Consider the following 26,784-nt stretch of genomic DNA (forward strand, 5'->3'; position numbering starts at 1 on the left):
AGGCACTATACAAACTACAGATAAGAAGCAGTCAACCGACATTGGCATCATGTGAATATTCTTTTAGATTCTTGGGGATTTCGTCCAGTACCACTTGAGCAGGGGTACCAAAATATTATTCCGGAAACTCAAATAACGGATACAGAAAACTCGTTTCCCCGGAATACAGAATCTAGGGAGATTCTACAACGTTCCCATACACGTACATCAAGAGCAAACAGTCATCAAGAAGTGATAATCTCACACCACTCTGGAACTAGAAGAGTACCTGCGAAGTATGCTCTTTATCATCTTTATTAAAAATGGAGATGTTTGGGAAACCACCATAACGACAACACTGTTCAGCCAGTAGCTCACAGACTTTGATTACTCAGTTTGCAATGACTGAGCGGAAACATATATTGGAGAAGCCAAATGAATGAAAAACTAACAGAAAAGATGATTTATTGGAAAAAGATACGCTCAGAGACAGGACTCGCGATCCTGCGTTCTTATGCATTCCGTGCATACGTGCTACCATTTCGCCACTCTGAATCTTGTTTTAGTCACGGAATGCATAAGAATGCACGGAATGCATAAGAACGCAGGTTCGAGTCCTGTCTCTGAGCGTATCTTTTTCCAATAAATCATCTTTTCTGTTAGTTTTTCATTCATTTGGCTTCTCCAATATAAATAATATATGTTTCCGCTCAGTCATTGCAAAACTGAACTTGGTTATGGCGGCTTTACGTCCAACCAACTAAAAATAATAAATTTTTGATTACTGTCAAAAACTGTGTAGCTCCGCAACCGGAAGTAGAATACGGATTAAATTCAACGATATTATATAGAGCCAAGAATTTTAATTCCATTCAGTTATCGTTGTAAAAATGAAATGAGCTTCGTTTAGAAGATTTTGAACATTACTTTTAAATAGGAACAGTTTTGAGATTTAGAAGAAATTTTCTCTTTTTCACTTCGTTGCTCTGGTTGATACTACTATTTCCAGTACTTCCGTAAGCGGGGACTTATAACCGACATCTCTCAAAATTATTTTTGTGGCCAATAACTTACAAGTACACAATAAAGATTTGATATGGCTAGTTCAGAGGATTTTTCTCGTTTTTGTCTTGTTATGTATAGAAACACGCTATTGCAATGAATATTAATCCACGCATCATCATATAATTGTGGAACCGGAAGCAGTATCCAAATGAAATTTAGTGTCGTAATACGAGTATGTGAGACCTTTCATTTGAATTCAAGTTTGTAAATATCGGTTCAGCCATCTACAAGAACACGGAGTACTTATTTTTTGCTATTTTGGCGCATATCACCCTGTAACTCTGGAACCGGAAGTCGGATTCAGATCGAATTTATTACGTTTTATAGGAAAGTACGGCTTTTCATATGAATCTTGGATTGTGAAAAACGGTTCAGCCATCTCCGAGAAAACTAAGTGCGCATTTTATTGTCTTTTTTCGCACATATCACCCCATGTACTAAAATTTATTTTCTTCCCAATCCTACACGGTAGAAATTAATTTATAATTCAAGATCCCATAGAGCAAACATTATGTAAGCCAAATAGAAGTCAATATAGACACAACAAAATCTCACCCACTAACCTCATTGCCCAGCTGGAGAATTAAAATGATAAAACGAATAAACAAAAATTTGGACTGTACCGACCGTGCACAGTCAGATCTTACCAAGTTATTGTCTACCGGGAGTTCTTCTGAATTATGTTTTATCACATCCACAGTGGTTCAGTTGGCAAAAACGATGTTCACGGATTGGTGAAGGTTGCGGTTTTCAATTGTTTCTGGGAACTCGTAAAGCCAGTTTTCGGATTTCGCTATTTCCATTTAACGTATATCAGTAATATTTCCAGTTCGTCTTTTCGTTAGGTAATGGGGAAAAGTTTTGTGTTTCCTTGTGAAATATGTGGACAATCCGAGTAAAAGTGATTTGCAATCCAATAACAACTTCTATTATTAAAACCAAACATCTCAATGGTAGAAATCAACATTATTTAGAAATTCTGCAATTGTAACACCAAAGTAAGAACAAAACATTTATAGATGACGGATTTTTCAGTAATTTGATATTCTAACAAATAATAGAATAGAATAATATCAAAAAAAAATTCTTATCTGATTTTGATGCATTTTATGCAATCGTAATTGATTTGAAAATAGAACTTATGGATCAATTCTGTATAAAATGTTCAAAACGACGAATGTGACAATAAGAGATTCTCTTTGTTTACTTTCTCTTTCGATTATTGCGGAATATTCCTGCTTTTTTCGATAATTTCTTCAGTGCAGATTCAAAGATGATAAGTTTAGTTATTATTATCGGTAAATAATTGGAGTGAAGGATTGCTAAGAGTACCGTAATAATCGAAAGAGAAAGTAAACAAAGAGAATCTCTTATTGTCACATTCGTCGTTTTGAACATTTTATACAGAATTGTATTCAATTGAATTTAAATACCTTTTCAATAATGAAACAAGATTTTAATAATTTTATGCTTAACAGATATTGTTCAATTTCATGATTCCTTCGATGAAATATCAAGAAAATCAAATCAAACATTCGCGACTCACAGTCTTCCATTAGGAAAGTTGAAACAAACATTTGGTTTTGGTGATAAAAATGTGCATGATTGTTTTTATGAGTTTTGTTAGTATTTTGTTCTACGGTTCTCGCAACCCTCCCACTCATTGAGAATTAAGCGATTTCTCAGTTTGGTAACCAGAAGTTCATTGAATCTTTCTCCGACAGGATATGAAGAAGGAATCGCTATACCATTTATTTCAACAAAGTTTCATAGGGTAGAATACAGCTAGGAAATGAAATGCTAAATCTAAAAATCCTGAAAATTTCACTTAAACACTGTCTTGAATTTCTCATTTTTCATAAACTCAATCAACTGGTCTTGTAGTTGTAAATCTGGCTTTTTCGAATTTGTAAACGGATCCAAACTTGGATATAAAAATATTGAAATAAAGACCTTCTGGCGAAATGAAAATTAGTGCAGATCCTACAAATCATCGATACGGAAAATGTGTAATCTTTTGGCAACTTTCGGGTTTAAACCAGAGATGGGCAAAACAGTTCATTTCAAAGAACCGTTCAGTGATGCAGAGTTCTATTAAAAGAACTAGTTCACTAGAGCCGTTCGTTCGGTCTTTTCATAGTTAATTTGCCTGTTGAATGACTAACCGAGATCTCAATTAGAATTGAGGTTCCGTAGATTCAAAAAGGATTGCGCGAGCAAAAAAATTGGTCCACGTCTTTGAACTGAAGAACTACCGTTCTCAAAAAAAGAACTATTGATCATTCATTCTTTCATAAGAACTAGTTCTTCTGAACCGTTCACGAACGAATTGCCCATCTCTAGTTTAAACATAAAAAAATTGCTATCAAGCAGATATTATTGGAATTAGAGTACAAATGTTTTGAGTACGCTAAGTCGAATTCCACCGCATCATGCCTACTGTTTGATTTTGATACTTGCTGCTCGATTTTGAAAATGACCATCAAAATTTTGCTTGGCCATCGCAAAAATTCATACTATTCCTTCGCAAAGTTATAGAAATTGGTGATGATGATGTATTCGGATATCGTTTGTCGACTGCTAGTCGACAAAAATCAGAAGCCGGATGTCGCAAAAACATCGGAACGAGTGGCCAACTACTCCATCCAAGAAACGTCGTCTACAATCATGTATCGAATTAAAAATTAAATAGGTCTTTTAGGATTTTTTGGTTACAAAGTAATCGATTCAATTTGAACTGCTTCAAGCACTGATGAGCCAAGTGCGAAACGTGAAGAAAACTAGCAGGACTGTCGACTTACAAGAATTTGTTGACTATAAATGAGAATCACAAATCGCCATAACTCTACCAAATAGAGAGAAATAATGGACCAAGCGTAAGAAGCAATGGACTATTGTCAGTGACAGAGATGTCCATCTCCCCTACACAGGAGCAAGCGAAACTTCTCCCCTCGCACTGACAACTTCAACGAGAGCTCTTCTCTTTTACATACTTTTTTTCGAAAGTGGAAGTTGACAGGTGGCTTATTAGCCGTTCTAAAAAAAAAAAAAAAAATTCGTGGTATATACACCACAGTTGTATAAAGTGTGTACGCATCATGAGTGTGAGTGTTTATTTTCTTTTACCTCTAGCACTGAATCGCAACAAAGTGCTAGAGCAGAGCTATCAAATTCTCTGAGGTGCCAGTGATCACATGGGTATATTTAAGCAAGAGCACGTGAGCGCTGTGGTTCTCTCGGTCCAGCTTCTTTCAACACAAGCACACACTCGAAGTCTGTCTAATGAACACTGAGAAAAAGTACGGAGCAAATAGAATGTATCCACAGTTTAGAAATGAAACTTACGCACTGGTGTATCACTCTAGTGAAATGCCATCAGTGGTCAGTATGATGCAATTGTAGGAAAACTGGCGTTCTCTGATGAGGAGGCTGTACAAAACATGATTGAACGATCCACTATTCACATAATTTTTGTAATTGATAGATTGGCTTGATCCTGGACTGTATGGAAATGTTTCCCACATGTCTACATAAACTTGTCAAGAATAATGAATGAATGCGCATAATAGCCTTGTTCATTAAATATTCTAAAGAATGATCCAACAGGGTTTTGACTTTCAAATACCTCGGGGTGTGGTTTGATTCCAAATGCACTTGGGGAGGACACATTAGGTATCTGATAACAAAATGCCAACAAAGAGTAAATTTTCTTCGAACAATAACAGGATCTTGGCGGGGTGCTCATCCGGAAGATCTAAAAAAATTGTTTCAGACAACGATACTTTCAGTAATGGAATATGGATGCTGTCGTTCCGCTGCATACTCTCATATTATCAAACTGGAGCGAATTCAGTATCGTTGTTTGCGAATTGCCTTAGGCTGTATGCATTCGACACATACAATGAGTCTTGAAGTTCTGGCGGGAGTTCTGCCATTGAGATCGTTTTTGAGAGCTTTCATTGCGACTGCTAATAAGATGTGAGGTACTGAATCCCCTGGTTATTAATAACTTCGAAAGGCTAGTCGAGTTCAATCTCAAACAAGATTCATGACAGTATATTTTAACCATATGTCCCAGGAAATAAACCATTCAAGATATATTCCTATCCGTGACAGCCTCCTAAATGTCCCTGACTCAACTTTATTTTTCGACACATCCATGCAGGACGAAGCGCGTGGAATCCCGGAACACCTACGCTCATTGGAAATCCCAAAAATATTTACAAGTAAGTTCAGGCATATCGACTCTGAGAAAATATTGTACTCGGACGGATCACGAATTGAAGAGGCTACTGGGTTTGGTATTTTCAAAAATAATGTTTCGGTTTCATTTAGGCTTCAAGAACCTACATCTGTTTATATAGCAGAGTTAGCAGCATTTCATCATAGTTTGAGTGTAATCGTCGCATTATCTCCAAACCATTATTTCCTCTTCACAGATATTCTGAGTGCAATTGAAGCCATTCGTTCAAACGTTGCTGGCAAAAATGAACCGTTTTTCTTGAGCAAAATAAAAAGTGTCTGAACGACATATTGAATAATAATTATCAAATCACAATAGTTTGGGTCCCGGCTCATTGCTCCATTCTAGGCAATGAAAGAGTCGATATTTTAGCCAAACGTGGTGCTATTGAGGGTGAAATTTATGAGAGACCGATTGCTTTCAACGAATTCTATAGCGCGTCACGTCAAAGAACACTTCCCAGCTGACAAGCTTCTTGGGATAGAAATGATCTGGGTCGGTGGATGCACTCAATTTTTCCTACAATATCGACAAAGGCATGATTCAGGAGACTGGATGTGAGTAGGGATTTTATTAGTGTGATGTCTAGACTCATGTCCAATCACTACACGTTATATGCACATCTTCTTTGAATTGGACTTTCCGAGACTCATCATTGTGCTTGTGGACATGCGTGGAGTATCGTGATGTCAGATCTCAACTAATAAATTTCTTGCGTACTCAAGGTAGACTATCCAATGTCCCAGTGCGCGACATTCTTGCTTGTCGTGACCTTACATACATGAAACTTCTTTATCATTTCATGAAGTCCATTGGAGTTCCAATTTAAATTTTATTTTATGTTAGACTGTTTTCTCTTCCATGAGTTCAACCAATAGCCAGCTATATGCAATGCATAAAAGTGATGAACTGATACACACAAACCTGAAATAGTTGTAGGATCATGTACAAAACAAAAGTATTTTTTAATGTAATTTATAATAGCAAATCGCTTGATAAAAAACAGTGTTTAGATTAACTAATGAATACCAACATACTAATATGATATTCGAAATGTATTAGGTTTAAAGTACTATGTATTGTGAATGCCTCGGTGAAGAAAAACTTATGTATATTGCCTATGAAATAAACGTATTCATATGAAAAAAAAGACTTTCGGGCAACCAGCTCTGGCCTCTTCTACAATTACCAACTAAATATCGAAAATTAAATATTAAATTTTGAATAAAAATTAGAAAATTATCCACAGAGAACAAACATCCAAGCTAGTGCAAACATTTTCAAAAAAGCTGTGTAAAGTATATAAGTGAAAATTCGCTAAAAATCACCGTGGCGTATAATTTTGCACGCAAAAAGTACTATTGTTTGCAAGCTCGAACGCTATAGCCCATTGGCGTTTGCTAGTCTGCTGGTAGCGCCTCTATAGGTGAATAGCTACTAGGTGATCACTTTGCCAAACAATAGATAAATTTCTTACACACATTGAAATTTCTCCTTGAATGACCGTTCGCTGTGATTTCTCTTAGTTTTAGTTACTAATTGTTTCGGAGAAAATTAGGGGAAAGTTGTATGAAGCACACCTACCGACTAAAATGTCTCCTGTTTACTTAAGTATTCAAGACTTTCCTGGATGAAAGTTTTATCACTTGTTTTCTATAGGCTATCTGCGCAGTTCCGGAAGCGCCAGCGCCTTCAGCGCGGTGCGCTGCATCGAGTGTATGAAAGGTATGAAATGTCCAACAAAGTGTGATAGCTTGCAAAGTTTACAATGCGCAATGGTCTCTATTTTCTTTATTTACATAAACGCAACTGGAATTTTGAACACTTCAGTTCGCATTATCTGCAAAAAACCAGATTTTTTGGTGAATTTTCACAATATTTTTGTAAATAGGTATAGGATTCGCTCGAATTTTGGGAAAATTATCCGATGCCCGGAAGGCCAACCGATTCAGCTCGACGAACTGAGCAAATGACCGTGTGTGTGTGGTTAGTTATGTGTTATTCACAGAGAGGTCAAGATCTCAGAGATGGCGAGACTAGTCGCAAATGAAAGGTTTTCTCGTCAGCCAGTACGCAACTGATTGGTTTTGCGATTTGATGTTTAGTTTTTAAGTTATGCATAGTTAGATGTCAAAATTTTCAGTTTTTTTGTATTTGCAATAATTGGATTGCATAGTTTCAAGCCATAGATTGTAAAAATCCATTCACTTTTAACGAAGTGCTCAGAGGTCCCAACCACATCAAAATACGTTTTCTGTTTGAGTTTCAGAGGTTGATTTTGGGGCTTCATTGCATTCAGAAAAACTTTTGTTTAGAACTATCTTCTTCTTTGAATAAAATCAAAGTTTTCAATAATCCACTTAGAAGTGAGTTATAATTTTTAATTTGCATACATTGCGTGGTAGTGAATTCAAGCCATTTGAAGAATTATAGAACATGTTACTACAAGAAAATATGCCGAACACATGGGCCCTTTAAAATGCATCGGTGTCGATATAAGAAGCATAATTGATATGAGGCTCCCAAAATGTAGTTTTTCCATCATAACTTTCTTAAACACACAGACGAAAAAAGGAATTGAGGAAACCACGTGGTCGATTCACAATGTATACGCGACCCACTGTGCTCACGCCTTGAATAAATATAAAACACTCTTTTAGAAATGAATGTCTTATGATTCGTTACTAAACGTAGCACTCTAATATGCGTTAGTTGTTCCTTAGTTGTCCCAAAAACCTGTTGGGAGGTGTTGTTGTTGTGTTTCTTCATTATTTCTATCTGAAACAAATGATAACGAACGAGTCTAAAATAAAACAATCACTGGTAGATAAAAACTGACTCGTCGTTTACGTCACTTATATCATCATATCTCTGGAACTGGTAAGGATAGCCACTTGATCTTCAAACTTCACCAATAACTCAATAGTAGCTTTCAAACGAATCTAAGTTTGTTTCAATTGGTTCAGCATTCTATACACACAAACACACACACACACACACACACACACACACACACACACACACAAGTCGTTTTTTCAGCAATTCTATTACCCTTTATAGAAGAAGGCAGAAACATTGATACAAGAATATTCAAATGAAACATTGATGCAAGAATATTCAAATGTATGTAGTTTTTCATTGATTCCACTCGCTCGGTGCCTGTGTTTTGCCCTGACAGTTGATCAATGAAACGGTTTTGTAAAGTTTGGTTTGCACGCTTGTTGCTCTGAAAAGAAAACGGGTGCAAAATAGTTGCCCGCGAATTGCCCCTAAAGTGCATTTTTTTCGTGCGGTGCAAATCAATGAAACACAGTGCACCTGTTTTGATTACCCGACTGCACGAAAAGTGCACGAATCGAGCAAAACACTCCACGAGTGTTCTCAATGAAAAACGACATAAATGTGGTTAATCGTTTTTGTACGCGAGTTTCCTTAATCGACAAGAAGTAAAAATACCTAAAAAACGGGATAATTTAAATTTTCGTGTTTTAGCGAGCTATTGATGCGCAAAACAGTTCCCTGAAGAAACTCATTGGCATTTTGCTTTTCCTTATTTTATTCCATTCCTCAACGATTTATGACGAAAACTAGAAAATTTTACGGTTTGAAAGAGATTTTCAATAACCGTGCTCATACTTCATCTGATTATGCAAATAATATTAATTAAAATAGTCGAGTTTAGCTTGTAAAACCATGGTTTAGGATATTACAGAGTACCGCGCTGACGACGCCAGCCCTCACAAGGTGTCGCTTTAATCGCTATTTCGAGATATGCAGTTAGCCTATTGGTGCGCAATACAGTTCTCTGGAGAAACCCATTGTCATTTCGCTCTTCCTTATTTAATTCCCTTCCTCAACGATTTACTAACAAATTTTACGGTTTGAAAGAGATTTTCAATAACCGTGCTCATACTTCATATGATTACGCAAATAATATTAATTAAAATAGTCGAGTTTAGCTTGTAAAACCATGGTTTAGGATATTACAGAGTACCGCGCTGACGACGCCAGCCCTCACAAGATGTCGCTTTAATCGCTATTTCGAAATATGCAGTTAGCCTATTCTACATCGCTAACACTGTCTTTTCGTAGGATCTTGCTGGTATGCAAGTTTGACAGCTGCCGTCTGCTGCAAAATATGAATAAACTGAAAATATCATTGAGCAGCTTAACGATGAAAGATTTTGTGTCGACTAAATGAACATTCTCGATTGAAATATGTTGATACATTTAGAAATATCTGAATATTTTCTTAAGGGGGACACTTTACCCTACACAGTTTGAGATTGAGCTTGACCGACCACCTCCACCTCCACCACGTTCTACCAGAGGAGTCGAAGCTAGGCATCTCATCAATGCAAACCGTTCAAGTCTCTTATATGTCAGAAAGTAACGGTCATTTACCATTTACGATTCGAACCGGTTTATTTATCAGAATTGTAGTTGTTGAAGGCTATCGCAAAACGAACAAGGACTACTGAAAAAAAATTCTAATTCAAAATGGCTACTACAGAAGAAACCAGAGATGCTAATTAAAGTCGTGAAAGACGAAAACTAACATTAAATGCGAAAAGGAATTTTACAAGATATTATTATAACAAGATTAGATAAGATAGAAATGTTTCGAAAATATAGGAATAAATATTAAAGCAAAAGATGTTTTTTGAATAAAATGATAGTTCGGTAAAAAGGGACTCCAGATTTGAAACATAGAAAGAATCTAGTAATCGAAAGTAGGAAAAGAGAAACAATGCATTTGTTAGCTTGTACTACATGGAAGCTGAAACCCCAGTTCTTTGTCTCGGCGAAAGTAGCAGTAATGTATTTAATAACGAAAATCCCGGTAATTTTTTGTTCGCGTGAAATTGGAAAATCTTGATTAAACCGCATTATCTATCAGACTCCAGAAATATGAAGTTATAAAGCTTATCGAACTCATTCCCGAGAACGCGGTTGTCGTTTAAATGTCGGTTATGGTTAGCTGATAGGTAGTTTCGATAAATTTATAAAAAACAATCTTTGTATTCGTGTATTTACTGTTGTATTTATCAACATCGTAAAAAGCAGATTTAATCAAAATGAAATACAGTTAAAGTATACAAATTAAACGGAGCTTTGTGCTTGGTGTGTGTACCCTTCTCTCGAAGTGAATCGGTCACCCTGAACGGGCTCTGCATATCTAACAAAAATAAATTAAACCAAGCAACTCAACGTTGCCTCTAGAGAAAGAACGTATATATTGAGCAACATGTGATTCGAAAGTATCTTTTTACAATTTTCAAAGCTATTGCAGTTGTTTGACAAACTCAATTCACATCACTGATTTTATTTTAATCATTTACTATTTTTTATTGACTTGAACCCAGAGTAAACATTGGTTTCTTATTAATTCTAGAAGAGAACAAGATCATAGATCTTCATCACATGTCCATGAAAAATTATTCTGGTGATTCTGTTATTAAAACGTTAGTCCCTAAACCGTCAATTTTGTTACATATCCGACTCAACTCCACTATCCAGAAAATCTCTCAACAGGTTTCCAGCCTTCAGCGGAAATACGCGTACGAAAGCGTTTAAATACATGAGGTACTTAGGAATTGATACCTCAACCAATCCTCGTCGTTGACCATCGATAATCGCAGCTGCTGCTTCTTCTGGTTGAACTAGATTCATCAGGTTAGGAAAACGCATATGCGGTTTCTTACACAGTCCGGTATCAACCATATATGGATAGACGCTGGTGAGTCGAATGTTAGGTTTGCGGGCATCCTGACGGATTTCTTCATGCAGAGCTTCCATGATTCCACGGACCGCGTATTTACTTCCGCAGTACGGAACTAGATTGTTTAAGCCCACTAGACCTGCTATCGAAGACAAAGCGACGATGGAACCGCGATTCCTTTGAATCATGTCTGGTAAGAATGTTTGAATCATCTGTGGATGGAAAAGTTTTCATAATAATTTGGTTTCTACATGAAGCTGCACCGATATATTTACCCAGAAATGAGCCAAAACATTAACATCAATCGTCTTGCGAATTTCTCCTTCGGTTTGCTGTAGAATTGGATGCGTTGGCATGATGCCAGCGTTATTCACTAGGATGGTAACAACACCGACTTGTTCTTTGATGGCTTTAGCGGTTTCAATGACCTGTTCCCGGTTGGTGACATCACAGCTGTGAAAGAGAAGAAACCTCTTGAATATATCTTTCGGAATTACTGATCGTCCCTAACGTACACATATCCAAAAGCATTGCCACGCTGTTGTTTGATGCCGGCCACGGTTTCGTTGTTCATCTTATCGTTGATATCCAAACAGACAACGGTCGCTCCCAGCTGGGCATATTGCTGGGCCAAACATCGGCCAATTCCGTGTCCTGCACCGGTCACCAACACAACGTCTTTGCTAACATCTTCCGCCTTTGGGGACACGACTAGCAGGTAGATCGATTCCAGTGTATGGTAAATCCACCGGACCGCCATCACCAGGATGTCGACGATCAGTATAATTAGGTTGTAAATTTTTACACCAGCATTTGGGCTGAAACGAAAAAAAATATGGTTGTAGAAACTGTAGTTTTTGATTTGCAATGGATTGAACACTTTTGTTCAAACATTTCTTTCAGTAACAATCCAAATGCTAATGTATTTTACACTTTTTAGGGTATATAATAAAGTTTTTTTTCTCACTCGCTAAGTTAGACGGGGGTTTTGGAAACGTTTCATAAAAAGATAAAAAAAACCACACCAATTACGGTTTTTTTGTTTAGATTATAGAGGTTTAACCTCAAGGTAATTCGCCTCTTCGTAGAGCGATTGTGTGAGTATCGATAGGGAAAAGATCCGGATATGGTTAGGTAAACAATGCGGTCGCCACAAAAAAGTACAATACTCAAAGCAAGCCAGTTAATGCACAACTTGAGTTCCGTACAGCTAATTGTCGGACTGCTACTTCGCATTCCGATTCTTAACATTGTTTGTATAAGAAAATAAACATTTGTAGACATCAACTCTTCAAACGAACCATCAACAATGGTTAGGAAGTTATACCGATAATTCATTCATGAATCAATCTTTACATCAAAAGCAGACACTTGAGCAATCCCTCAATACCCTGCCAGGTATAAGCATTGCATGACTGCAATACTAGTCAACTACACGCAATCCAACATACACTCGTACCCATGAATACAAAAACTGTTTTCGAAAAAAATGCAACAGACGAAAATGATCTTCGAAAAATTATTTCAAGGCGGATATTTTTGAAACTTTTCGGGATTTTAGTATATATTAGCTGTTTCTGCAAAGTTGGTTTATTCAACCTCCTCTACCAGGGTAAATTTTCTTACCTTGGACTTAACACTATCCATCAAATTCTGCGAAACACTTACGCCACACTTATCCGCACTTTCTTCAAATTTACGTCGTTTATGAGAACCATCTGTTTTCTCTTCAGAATCACCTGTTTTTTCTATTTGAAGAAATTCTGGTGAGTTTGCTGGATTTGTATCATTCGGTACAAAAACCACATCGTTCGCTTTGTACCACTCCATCATCAGTTTCGCGCGATGGTACGAAGCCAGATCCTCCCAAAACAGAGTGGCTCCTTCGTGGCATCCGAGGGAGAACAACATGCACTCCTGGACGCATTCTTCTGAATATATTTGACCACTGATGTTATGTACGGTTTGCTGAATTTAACGCATCCACAAATCACACTAGGTACATCTTGGCAAATTGTAAGCATTTATTTTTCCCAAACTTCTCCGGAATATCCAGATGGTTCATGCCGATGAAAAACTCCAGTCCGAGGATATGCTCGGTGTTCGGTTTGATTTACGTCTTGTCGTCCATTACGTAGCATTTGGATTTCACCAACCATTATTCAGGATTATGCATGAAGTGATCCCTCATCTTCCTTGGGATGCGTTGAGTTAGATTGTTTCGCTGCCAGTACACCGCGGGATCATCTGAGTATCTGTCCCTTATTTTTCACATATATTTAAACTTTGCATAGTTTTTCAAAAATTTTGATTTTATCCCGGATCCGGGACTCCAATACGTACACACACCGGCAGCTCAGTCATCGCCGATGAGGAAAAAAACGTCCCGGATGGTCCCGTCCCTGTCCTTCCGGTATAGTGCGAACAGGCTATAAACATCCAACTAAAATGATATTTTTATAAATAACTTGACAGGTGGATAGTAATTCATTAAACTGTCCACAACTTCATCCGATTGGTAAGTAAGTCATAATTGACAATTCTTAAGGGGAACTTTAATAAACTTGAAGGATTAAGAAGAAGGATCGGAAATATCAAAATTTTCAGTTGAGAACTATGAAAAAAGTTGTCCAAATGTTTGTACATCGAGTTGATTGTTCGAGTCAACATATTTTCTTAGAATATGTTTGAATACATATACTTAGACTCACATAAAGGTGAGGAAGAAAAATGGCAATCTAGCTATGGGCTATTAAAGACAGTTCCCGAAAGTATGCACGCACCTTGTTTTCAGAGGAAATAGTACAAAATTGTTGGATGTTCAATTTGTATTGCTCATATAGACAAAATCTTGTAAATTTACCATTTCCAAGACCGACATATTCGCTTGACCCATATTTGAATTATTGTTGTTAAACTTCATCATTTTACGAATTATATTTTCATTAATTGTGTCATGTGTGGATTCGCATCAACTGTAAATTTTATATTTGTTTGCTGTATGGATGTACTGTGAATAAAGGGTGATTTTTACTGGTACCTTTTTGGCAGTACTACTTTTGATAGATTACACGTGAACCGTGTTTTGTGTCATTGTCAAACATGTTCAGTTTGGTCTATAATTTAATCATGAATCTTCGTTTGGTCTATAATTTAATTATGAATGGACGCTGGCAAAGTTGTAGGAAGATCACCTTTTTATTAAAAAATTGTGTTCAGTGACGAAGCTCATTTCTGGTTGAAAGGATACGTCAAAAAGCAAAACTGCCACATCTGGAGTGAAGACCAGCCAGAAACATTGCAAAAGCTATCAATGCATCCCAAAAATGTCACTGTTTGGTGTGGATTAAGGGCCGGTGGCATTATTCGTGAATTACCGGCCGATATGTTGGATAGAGTGTGTCAAAATTAAACCATGCACATGGGCCATCTAAAGCGGAACCATGGTCAACATTTGCATGAAATCATCATAAAAAATTAAACAACATTGATCATTTTATCAATTTTTATAAAGATTTCATTAATCCTCTCAATTTTTTTTTTTTGAAAATCAAATCATGTACCTCGTAAAAATCAGCGTGCTATCTGGCGATTGTAGGCTACACTCTAAAAAATTTTGAATTTTACAGGTGACTTAATTCCTCATACGATGTAATTCATAAAGACCTAATTTGCCAAATGACGAAAAATTTTGCGTCGCAATTCACGCAAATTTACGTGGAAGAACATTTAATATTGTGTCTAAAACTCCACGACATGAAATTCATTGAAATAAAAAAAAAATTGTAGCAACCTACCGCGACTTGAACCGAGAACCATTGGATCGCAAGTACTTCTGATAATCGACTGAGCCACAGCAGCATGTATCTGCTTGGCCGGTAAAAGGTGCATTTAAATTCATACAGTCGCACCTGCTAGTAGAACGCAAGTTACAGTCGCAAATTAGGTCTTTATGAATTGCATCGTATGAGGGATTAAGTCACCTGTAAAATTCAAATTTTTTTTAGAGTGTACCTTTTACCAACCAAGCAGATGTATGCTTCTGTGGCTCAGTCGATTAACAGACGTACTTGCGATCCAATGATTCTCGGTTCAAGTCGCAGCGGTTGCTATCAGTATTCTTTTTTTATTTCAACGAATTTTCATGCATTGAGTTTTAGACACAATATTGAATGTTCTTCGACGTAAATTTGCGTGAACTGCGACGCTCCATTTATGTGCATATAATAGGATGTAAAATCACAGGGTTTTTTTAAGTGTGTAGCTGGCGCTCCTTCTTACGAACATTCATCATTAGATTAAGCGGAGACTTCTTGGTGACAAGTTTTAACACTTTTTCCATTTTTTTCCAAACTGTTGCACGTTTTAGGCTGCCGAGATAGTCGTGTCAATTTTGTGAACATTCTTTAAAATATATTTCTCTGTTTATCAAAGCCATTGCCTGATATTGGCTTCCTTTACGAATTTTCCGACTTGAAACGCAAGTTCTTAAAAAAAATTACAATTCCAAACATGTACAAATGATTCATATCAGTAACTCTACTGCTATTGTAACTTAAGTTGACATCGAAACAGGAAAAAAAATTGTTTAATGTAATGTAGATGCAATATTCTATCAACACCCGACAAATTACGGCATGCTTGAATTTACGTCAAGTGTATGTTTCATTTTTCCTAAGAGTGCAGTCTAGGACTGGGTCAATACTTGCTCTTCTTGCACCGTAAAAAATTGTGGCTCCGGTATGGATTTGTAATAGAATTTGACGCAGGTTTTGTCGTCCATGATTATACAGCTCGAATACCAAGCTAGCATCGTACAACTTTCGAACTCGGAGCCTGATTGATGCTTCTTGTTCTGAACTGTTTCATATATTGTTAAAACTACAGAATGCCGTCAGCACGAAGATACCAATTTTATTACTACATTCATCACTGATTTCGTTTATAATCGCCGAACTTCCTGAATGCTTTTCGCATGGCTCTCATTTACTCCTTCATTTTTGGTTTCTTTCATAGCGATCGCCCAGGTTAGTACATAATATTTTGATGATGTTGTGCTGAAAGTCCACGCATTTTGAAATAAACTGTTGGAAACAACTAAACTGCTACACAAGTGGTAAAAGAAACGTATTAACAACAGGGCGCAGCCTTAAGACTTGTCAGATTTTCAACGATTGCAAAATGGTAACAGCTTTTTCATAACATTCAATATAAAGGTGAAACTAACACTGCTAACGCAATGTAGTTATGTGCGAACGTTTTGAAATATGGTTTGAGAACACAGAAGTATTGTGGTATTCGAAGAACAACTGGCTCACGAAATTGGCACAAAATTGTAAAAAATTAGTCTACAACCGTCTATAGCATGACAACAATAACAAATAACCCACCCACCACCCACCAAGACTTCGAACTCGGGAGTGTTTCCCGCGGACTCACACTGACAGATGGATGCGACCACCATCGCAACGTCACCTGGATAAATGATCATCTAAGATCCAAACCTTCAGCCACTGCCTACCAAAAACCGGACGCAGGATCCCCAGAGTTTAAAACCTCCGACAATGTACAAACAATTATCCTAGTTCTAAGTAACTATATGCCCTCGGTTACTTAGAGCTAACTATAAGAATTAAAAGAAAAAAAAACATATCAAATGAAAAACCTGTTACTACATGGATGCTTCCGGAACAGAAAAAGGGGGGACCAGTAGTGCGGATTTGAGTTTTTATGCCCACAAACTAACAAGTTTTGCAAACTAGAAGAATTTATCAGACAGTTTTATGGGATTTGTACCTGTTTTTGACTATCGTTTGTGAAAAAATACTCATGAAATCGGTAATTTTTCTCTTGTCAAGCCTTAGTCCCGGAACTGGAAGTCGGATCCAAAAAAAATTCAACAGCAGGTTATGGGACTGTAAAACCTTTCATTTGAATCCAAGTTTGTAAAAATCGGTTGGGCCATCTCCGATAAAAGTGAGGGCATATTTTTGTTACATACATGCACACATACACACACACGCACGCACACAGAGACATTTGCTCAGTTCGACGAGCTGAGTCGAATGGTATATGACATTCGGTCCTCCGGGCTTCGGTTGGTTTTCACAGTGATTGCATAGCCTTTCTATATGAGAAAGGAAAAATAACAAAATAACTTGAAATTCTTTGTTTGACAGTAGACTTTTCATATACTTCGGAGATCGATTAACTCTCGATCGAAAACCAGCATCTGTGGCAGGAAAGGTGAAAAGGAAGGAAGCGGAATGTTCAATGTAATAAAAAAATTAGACGGTTGTATTCAAGACACGACCGACCACGATTACATTAAAAATGAAATTATTCTAAGGTATCCATAATAAATACAAAAATAAAGATGATGATGGATTCACTAAAAGTAACAAATTACAAACATACTCTACTTTTAGTGTTTACATTTTTGGCTGATGATCAAAATGACAATTAGATTCTTTCAGAACAATTGATTCCACTCTATTTTGATGCCTTCAACAAATTTTAACATTTGAAAATTTTTGGAAAATATCCTTTAAATGAAAGTCAATTATGATGATTTCAAAATTACTTAAAAGATCAATTTTTAATACGAACAACCTCAAGATATAAATCTGGACGAATGAAACGATTTTATATCATAATAATTTTCTGGACAGGGAACGTACAAACTTAATCATTTTATAAACAGCGATTGGAGAAGATTTTAAATATTTTGATCGAAAAATGTGAATATGAAAAATTTGAATAACCGTTAACCAATAAACTCAGTAATAGTGAAATTTTAATGATCCTTCGTTAAAAAGCATCGATAATCTTCGGAAAGTGTCTGAAAATAGAATGGCAGTGATACAAGGAAGAAAATATGTGACACAGTCTACAGATCATATTTTGTTACTTTAATTAATTTTCACTTTTGCACATTAAGGAATCAATGCAAACGCAACCAAATTTTTTAATTTTGTTCGTATTGTAACTTGATTTTATTATTACATGAACGCATGTAGTGATAAGACACTTGTTGTTTTAATGTAAATGATAATTTAACTGAAACTGGCGGTAACCACAGTTTAGTAAGGATTTAAATGATACATGTAAAATCGCAGATCAGCTTGTCTTGAGTTTATCTCTAATACTGTACACTGAGGTCTTTTTTATGCGTTTTTTTTACGCGACTTTTTTTATGCGAATTTTCAGAGTCATGCGGTTTTTTTATGCGAAGTTTCAGAGTTATTCGGTTTTTTTTATGCGAAATTTCAGAGTTATGCGGTTTTTTTATGCGGTACGTAAATTCGCATAAAAAAAGACTTCAGTGTAGTTTATTGCATCTTGTGAGTCTGTGCAATTTATTCGTACTAAGTTTCGAATCTTTTGAAGCGTTTTATTCCTGATGGGGCAACAGCAAATCGATACTGCATAACGATTTTCATTGCATTATTTTTGCTACACTTAGTCTGGATCCCTTCTATAAGATTCTTGGAGCCAAGAATCGACCAAAGTATTATGTTTTATACTTCAATTAGGTTACACGATTATTGTTTGGTTTAATAATAGGGTCTGAGGGATTATCCTGAGAGATAGTTCTTTGTATTTAGCCACATTTAATGAAAAATAATTATCTATGATTATCATCATAACACAACTTCATATTGAATTTATTTGCGCGCCACCGTGTTCGTATGGGAATGGAGATTTCAGTATGCAAACTACCCGTTGACAAATTAAAACATTTTTAAACTGTTTCGAATCAAGTTAAATGAGGAAAATTTATCAATAAATTACAGAGATACAAGCGCTTTAAATTAGGTTCGAAAAATCTATCGCCGATAATTCTAAGTTGGCTTGCTAGTTACCGGAGAATCAAGATAAGTCATGGGTAAACTAAAGCAGAAATGTCTTCGGGCATATATTTATAGATTCCCTTTTGCGCTATAGTTCATACTGCGTCATTGGCTCGTGAAAACATAGGTCAATTCAATCCAATCTTTCAATAGCGGCCCTTACACGATCATTAAAAGTGTCATTACTAAAAAGTAATGGCACTTTTAATGATCGTGTAAGGTCTACGAGTTCAGTAATGACACGAGTAATGATGGAATTCCGGATTTTCCATCATTACCAACAGTATTTCTTCTTCTTATTTTTTTGTGGAAGTGCTGAATATCTTTAGAGCATACGCGAAAAAAGTGGAGATTTAAATTGTTAATATTTCATTAACCTTAACGTTTCAATGGCGAATCAAATTTATTTTCAGCTAAACGAAAATAAAAATATTGCTATTGCTATTGCTGGAGTAGTTACAAATACTCATCATTAATAATGAACGTGTAATGCTAAAAAGTAATGATGTACAGTAATGCAGTAATGACGAGCGTTTGAGCAGAAGTGTCATTACTTAGTAATGACACTTTTAATGATCGTGTAAGGGCCGCTATTGCTTTTGCTATTGCTGGAGTAGTTACAAATACTCATCATTAATAATGAACGTGTAATGCTAAAAAGTAATGATGTACAGTAATGCAGTAATGACGAGCGTTTGAGCAGAAGTGTCATTACTTAGTAATGACACTTTTAATGATCGTGTAAGGGCCGCTAATGGTATGCAATTGAAATACTTAAATGACGTTACCGCATAAGTTTAAGTTAAATGTTTTCGAATCGATTAGTAGTTAAATTATATAAGTTCATCAACAAATGACTGAGTTCTAAGCGTTCAAAATTATGACAGAAAAAGGTTACGCGGTTATTTTTGCATTTTTTTTAATTAACACCCAGCCTCGTACAGTGAGTTAGCAAAAGCGACAATCCAATGAGCGAACGCATATACAATCTAGTCATCACCTCACTGGACGAGCTACTTGTTTCATTCACAGTCAAGCATCAACTGAAATCAAGAAATTATTTGCAGCATTTATTTATAGATTCCTCTTCGAACTACGCAGAATGATGCGGTGTTTTACGCATGACTCAAAGCCTCCTATGGCGAACAAGAAAATAACATCAATTTGGTCAGCTGGGATTGGTCGATGAAAACATAGGTCAATTGTAACCATTTTTTCAATAGTATGCTATTTAAATAACGACGTTGCCATATATATTTAAGTTACAAGTTTCCGAATCGATTGGTTGTTAAATTTTATCAATCCATCAACGAATGACTGAGTTATTAACGTTCAAAATTATGACGAAAAAAGGTTACGCGGCTATTTTTGAAACTTTTAATTGACACCCGGCCCCGTATAGCGAAGAGTAAGGCATTTTCAATGCCAAAACCGGAACAGAAACCAGAAGCAGGAAACCAGTTCGAAAACAAGAGTGCATAAGTTGCATGACGAATTTTGACTACGAGTTTTGGACGGTGAAACAAATGTCAAACAGCTTCCGGGTCTTGAGTTTTATATCGCATCACATCGTGGCAGTTCGAAGTTCGAAAAATATGCATTATTTCTGGTATAGCGAAAGTACGAAGCGATTGCACAGATATAGTAGATCTGGCTCTAACTAACGGGTTTCCTATATGAGATTGATGCTGGAGCTAAGATGAATAAAGAAGGAATTACACTACTAATCAAGGTTGCTGATCCTATCAATGAAACATTACTCGTGAACTATTCTCTTCACCGGCGATGCTCTCCGTGCGGCGAGCAGTTTGTATATATTCCGTGTCTGCTTTATTCATTCTTTCCTTCCACTCAGAGAATTGAACCGCTTGGCAAAGCAAGCAAGCATCACATATGCACTCTGTTCGCTCGCAGTGAGTTCGTTTCGAAGCATTTAGGTAGAAAGCTATTCGGTGGTGATGATGACTCGCGTTGAGTCGAATTTTCTACTCACGGTGATTCGTTCTCTGCGACGTATGGTGGTACAACTGAATGACCGCCCAGGATAAAATTTTATTCCTGTATAAAGCTTATAAGAAAGATGTCGAATCTTTTTGAATTGTCTTCACTGCACATTTCTTCGGTGTTTGCTATACTTCAATCGTGATTTGTAGCATTAGGGACAACTTTGATACCTGCCAGAATATGTTATTGATTAATCATCAAACTGTAAAGGGTTATTAATGGAGCGTTTTTGTGTGTCGTAAATATGTAACTTTCACTCCTATTCCGTAGTTCTATAATAAATTCATTTTGTGTTTCGATCGAGTTCGACTTTTCCAAACAAATTATACCTCATTCGAAATGCCAAATTGGTATTTTTCATTCGGTCGAATGTAGGGTTGTTTATTATGCCTGAGAAGTAATAGTCCCAAGTTTTTGTCAATTATTATTGTTTCTCATGATCGTGAAACTATTTATATACCGATTACAAAGCCATTCGACGATCGTTAACTTAATAATTATAAACATATGTGATGACACTAATAATTGCTTTTAATTTCATTCATAATAAACTAATAGTATTTGTATTGACTTCGAGACAAGTTGTGTCGAACCAAGTCAACTACCAAAAAAGTTGAGACCAACTTTGATGATAAACACTATCAGTTCGTACAAATACTAGAAGAACCATAAACACCAAATAATTCCGTCACATTCAATATACAGGGCGTTAGAGCTACAATATAATAGAAACTAAAACCGAAATAGAACTTCTATAATTTTATATAAGGCACTAATTTGGAGGCCAACATAAGATTTTACTGAAGAATGATATTTCTATTATTATCAAAAACAAACAAACTCTCTACAGTTACTTGTTGGAAACTGTGCCATGGATAATCGTGCAATGAAGACCTTCCGCAGTTTCCAATAACGAAATAAATATCTAAAAATCAAGTATCATACAATCAAACACAACAAAATTATCTGTCTCGTGACATTAGTGACGTTAAATAAAGTGGAATTAAATGCATTTTTTTTTCTTGATCCTATATTCTCCTACTATCTCCTGATTATGTGATAACAGAATTATATTTCATTTGGACTCTTTGTATGTGATCCTTGAAGTATTCACGTAAAATTTTTTTTGCTCAACACAGTTTTAAGGTAAATAATACAATGAGTAGTTTCAAAACTGAATGTGTGATATGAGTAACAAAAATTCTAAATCGCACTATCTGACAAATCGATAAACCACGCGGATTGTGTTATTTTTCAAATTGAAATCGTTTCCTCTGTAATATGAATATTGTAAAATGTTATGAAATTGAATTTACAATTTCTTCTAGCGGATGTTCTTTTTTAAAAAAAAGCTAAACCGATCACTTCGGGAGTCAATTGTAGAACATTTTATTTTCAATACATTTTTGACAGCAATATCAGATTGTAATCTTAATTTGATTTCAGCTCATCAATTTCTCAACTGATATCACATTACGTTATTATTTTGCTGTTTGCTTTTGGAAGAAAAACTTACGAGGCAATAGTTTTGTGAAACTCCAAAAATGACAACATTAAATGCAAAAATTTAATGAATGCATTAAAATAGGACTAAGTTAATAAGGCGATACAAAAATGCAAAAGTAAATTTCAATGGAACATCTATTCCTCCAATTTTTTGTTGCGTTTTACAAAATGCTTCGACATCCTGTGGCAGTTGGCCGGAACCACAACCGTGATTCTCAATTTAAAAGTCTTAATTTCCTGATCGTAGTACAGTTATTCTAATCGATAATTTGTGTAGATGTATGGTAAAAGATGCTGAATGAGTATTTAGTTAGTAATGACTATTTCTTTGTTAGCCATTCTTCTTAATTGCTTTGATTTTTGCAGAGCAAGCAGTTACATGGCGTCTCAGTAAATTCAAACGTTGTGGAAAACCCTGCACTCCTATTACTTCTATAAATCAAATCTATGCGAAGAAGCGTTAAATTGTGTTTAATATAATAAAAACATGAGAAAATAAATCATCCCTGGAATTAAAAGATTAGACTTGCCTCTGTAATCAATATTCAGAATATATTTTTGTCACTCTATTTGCATTGCATATTGATATTGCGTATTGGACTTGATCATTCATAATCATATGTGATTTTAAAAAATATCACTGTAGATATTTCAGTCCATTTTCAAAATCATAAATAAAATAAATATCAAACCAACCCGAAAGAGAATCAAAAGTGTTGCTACAGTTATATGTGGAAAATAATTCCTTTTATTTCTTATATAAGCCATATAAACTGCAAAATTTTCACTTTACAAAAGTGATTGTCCTCAGGTGATTCAACTCCAGCTTTTTTAAAATCTATCTGCCATTACTTGCCGCAAAATTTCAACAGCACGGAGTACGAACGTGAGAATAGTATTCGGTGAAATCTGAATCAACTGTTTCATTAGTTTTATTGCAGTAGGAAGTACATTATATGTACATTAGTATACGATTTTAAACGACGTTTTGAAGTGGACTATTAGTTTTATTTATCAGTTTAATTTTTATCCAACCCAATCGTTTCGCCATCTTCCAATAATAAGTAATGATATTACGTTTAAAGTTTTCCAAGCTAATTTGTGATGTTCAACGCACACTTTTTATCAGGGCAATATCTACGAGACAATTAAACTAAGCAAAATAAAAAATTGCTTCCATCGCATCGCTAATTTTTGTCTTCAATTTTTTTCGTACACTTGCATTCATGATTGCTGGCATTTTGACTCACAGTGAGTCAAAAATTGACTCAATGTAAGCGCTACTCGTGCCTGATGATACCTGCTCTTGAAATGGTAGAGAATGGCTCACGGCGGAATAGCAACCAGCATGAAGAAGCAAGACCTCCTCTCTCTTGCGAGTCGCTCAGGCAGTCACATATTGAGCATAGCTTTTGCCTCGTCCGGCATTACATGCTTTGCTGTCTCCGTTCTTGAATCGTTCGCAGGCGATGAACGTTAATGAGTTGCATGAGGCGAATTTCAGCAACCCTGCTACTAATTATGTGTTATTTTGGACTGATTTGGTGTCTTGTCTATATAATAAAGCGGCTAAGGAGAGGTATACAGGAAACAACATCAATATTGAACCAAAGGACAAGCCTTCGAACATCTCAGTGCTTTTGACGTGGAACACAAAAATCCCTTAAATGTACAATATAAAACAAGAGATATTCACGATCGTCGTTGCACTTTTTTGCAAGCAGAAAATGTGTTCTGTATATTGCAGAAACTGTATGTTTGCCTAGCGATTTATGTTAATCTGCTTGGTAATATAAGCTGTTTTATACTGACGAGTCGTAGACGAAACATAAAGTATAAAAAACTGTTTTAATCCACTTAGTGGTGTAATGATGCTTTCTCATATCAATCACACTATTATTTATAATACTACGGTATTCTTCAAAATAATTTTCTTCGACTCTTAAAAGAATAACCGAAATCGGTTTGCTTGACCGTCTACTGATAAAAACTATAATAGGAGAAAATTTGAGGTCGATTTAGAAAAGAAATTTAGAAAATATATCCGGATCCGGAAGTCGGAATCAGGAACTACGTATGCGACCACAGGACCTTTCATTTGAACCTAAGTTTGTGAAAATCGGTCGCGCCATCATCTTTTAAAAGTCGGTTTTCACAGTGATTGCATAACCTTTCTTTATGAGAAAGGCAGAAACGGTTATGTGCCCTAAGCACTAAATAGGTTAACCCCTAGATTACGACTAAATGTTATTTAACTGTATTCAAACGCAATATTCTTCTTATGTAACAATTTCAGCTTAAATGTTTATTATTTTGGATAGTGCATGCGTTATTCTGTATTATTTCCTATTTTCTATTATTTCCTATACGTTCGTTGTGATAACACAAAATATTTGATATTGAACTCATCATTATTATCATATATCTTTTATTTAGCCCAGATTTTAATTTGTATTTGTCGTTCGCTTGAGCTGATATTCGGGATTAACGAGAACACAGTTTCAGCTTCAGCGAGCCAATGTCATTTATATTCACGTCAGTCCGGATATGTCTCTAACATTAATCATCAGCCTTTTGATTTACTGCCAATAAGGATAGATTTCTCATTTACCTAGCTAATGAGATTATAATGTCTTTTGGTGCGAGAGAAATAATATCGGTTGATGACAAGTAAACTCTTACACTGTGATTGTTATTTGAAGATAAATAAATTCGATTTGTATTTGTGATCATATGTCTTTCGATGTAAATGATAAATCAGGTCTGATAATTAGTCTGATCATACAGTTTCAATATTGTGAAAAAAGTGTCCTTCTCTTGGCAGTTTCATTAATTGACTACTAATCGTGCTTACTCTACTAATAGCTATAAAATTGTTTTTACTGCGTAATCAACAGCTTATATAATTGATGATATTACTCAGTTAAACACAGCATCGTAAAAAATATTCAATAATTTATTTACAGTAAGGTAATGGAAAATGAGTTAATGAGTTTGGTCGTTATCGTCAATTGATTGAGGAAAATATTTGGAATTTCAAAGTATTACTACGGTCTAATATTATACCATTCTTTTATTTGTCTAAGTACAATGTTTTAACAAAGCAGAAATAATATAAACAAAAACCTCAAGCAGCTACCCAAAATTCAAAACCATTCTCACAAATCCGACTTTACCCCGGAATCCAAAAAATCGCCCAATTCCTGTCCGGTTCTAAGAGGGAAGATACGCATGAACGTGTTCAAATAGAGAACGTACTTCGGAATTGACAACTCCACAATGCCACGACGTTGAGCATCGATTATAGCCGCAGCGGCTTCATCCGGATTGACCAGTTTCAGTAAATTTGGAAAGCGCATGAAAGGCCGCTTGCACAAGCCCGTGTCGACCATGTACGGAAAGATGGTGGTAAACTTGATGTTCGGCTTCCGGGGATCGCTACGAAGCTCCTCAAACATAGCCTCCATCAGTCCTCGAACTGCGAACTTGGTTCCACAGTACGGTACCAAGTTATTTAAACCGACTAAGCCAGCGATTGACGACATGGCCACGATGTGACCTCGGTCTCTTGTTAGCATATCTGGCAGCAGTGCTTGAAGAAACTGAAGAAAAGTACAGTAAATATTTGAGACTTGGAATATACTGAATAGTTATAATTTACCCAAAAGTGCGCCAAAACGTTTATATCAAATGTCTTTCTGATTTCCTGCTCGGTTTGCTGGAGCAACGGATGTGTTGGCATGATACCGGCGTTATTGACCAGAATGCTAACAACCCCAACTTGTTCCTTGATTTTTTTCGTTACCTCAAAGACCTGCTCCCGATTTGTAACATCACAACTGAAGAGCGAAAAATTTTGTTTTTGATTGAAACGAAACTTCTAAAAATTCGACTGAGTAATTCTCACATGAATCCAAAGGCGTTACCACCTTTGAGCTTAATCTGGGCCACTGTTTCCGAATTGGTTGTTTCATTGATGTCGATGCAAACGACGGTAGCGCCCAGTGCAGCGTATTGGAACGACATACATTTGCCCATGCCATGTCCGGCTCCCGTAATTAGAACGATGTCACCACTCACATCCGCTGCTGGCGGAGGAACGATGAGTTGAAAAACAGATACCACGAAGCGGACGACTGCTTTCAGTAGGAACGCTAGAAACTCCAGAGTGAGAAGGATGGCATCAATCGGGTTGAATCCTGCGGTGTTGCTGTGACATCATACGTCATTGGTTAGCAGTTGATAGTCAAATCGTATACTTACACAATTACAGTCTATAGCATAGACGGACACTGATGGCACGAGAGAAAACATAAACATATCAAGCACATGCACGTGAAAATGAACTTAATAGATTAAGCACAAAGCACCGGTATAAATGAATACCATCGGACGTGGACATGCTAGTTTGA

The 26,784-nt window shown here is 36.1% G+C and overlaps 1 protein-coding gene across 3 annotated transcripts in view; it reads right to left on the reverse strand.

Moving 5' to 3' along the window:
- Window positions 1-10,299: 10,299 nt before the first annotated feature.
- Window positions 10,300-26,784, reverse strand: part of LOC131425324 (epidermal retinol dehydrogenase 2) — a 75,434-nt gene continuing 58,949 nt past the window's right edge. The window contains exons 3-5 of one of the 3 annotated variants that reach the window (XM_058587130.1): window positions 11,525-11,827; window positions 11,285-11,462; window positions 10,300-11,221 (exon numbers count right to left, since the gene is read on the reverse strand). In XM_058587130.1, coding sequence (XP_058443113.1) covers window positions 10,778-11,221; window positions 11,285-11,462; window positions 11,525-11,827 — 925 coding nt within the window. In that variant the 3' untranslated portion in view covers window positions 10,300-10,777. Of the gene's footprint in view, window positions 11,222-11,284; window positions 11,463-11,524; window positions 11,828-25,427; window positions 25,975-26,033; window positions 26,212-26,279; window positions 26,583-26,784 lie in introns of those variants that run through there. The other 2 variants (XM_058587132.1, XM_058587133.1) reach the window with 2 other exon arrangements.

Source organism: Malaya genurostris, chromosome 1 (genome assembly GCF_030247185.1).
Source record: "Malaya genurostris strain Urasoe2022 chromosome 1, Malgen_1.1, whole genome shotgun sequence".
Classification (NCBI taxonomy): Eukaryota; Metazoa; Arthropoda; class Insecta; order Diptera; family Culicidae; genus Malaya; species Malaya genurostris.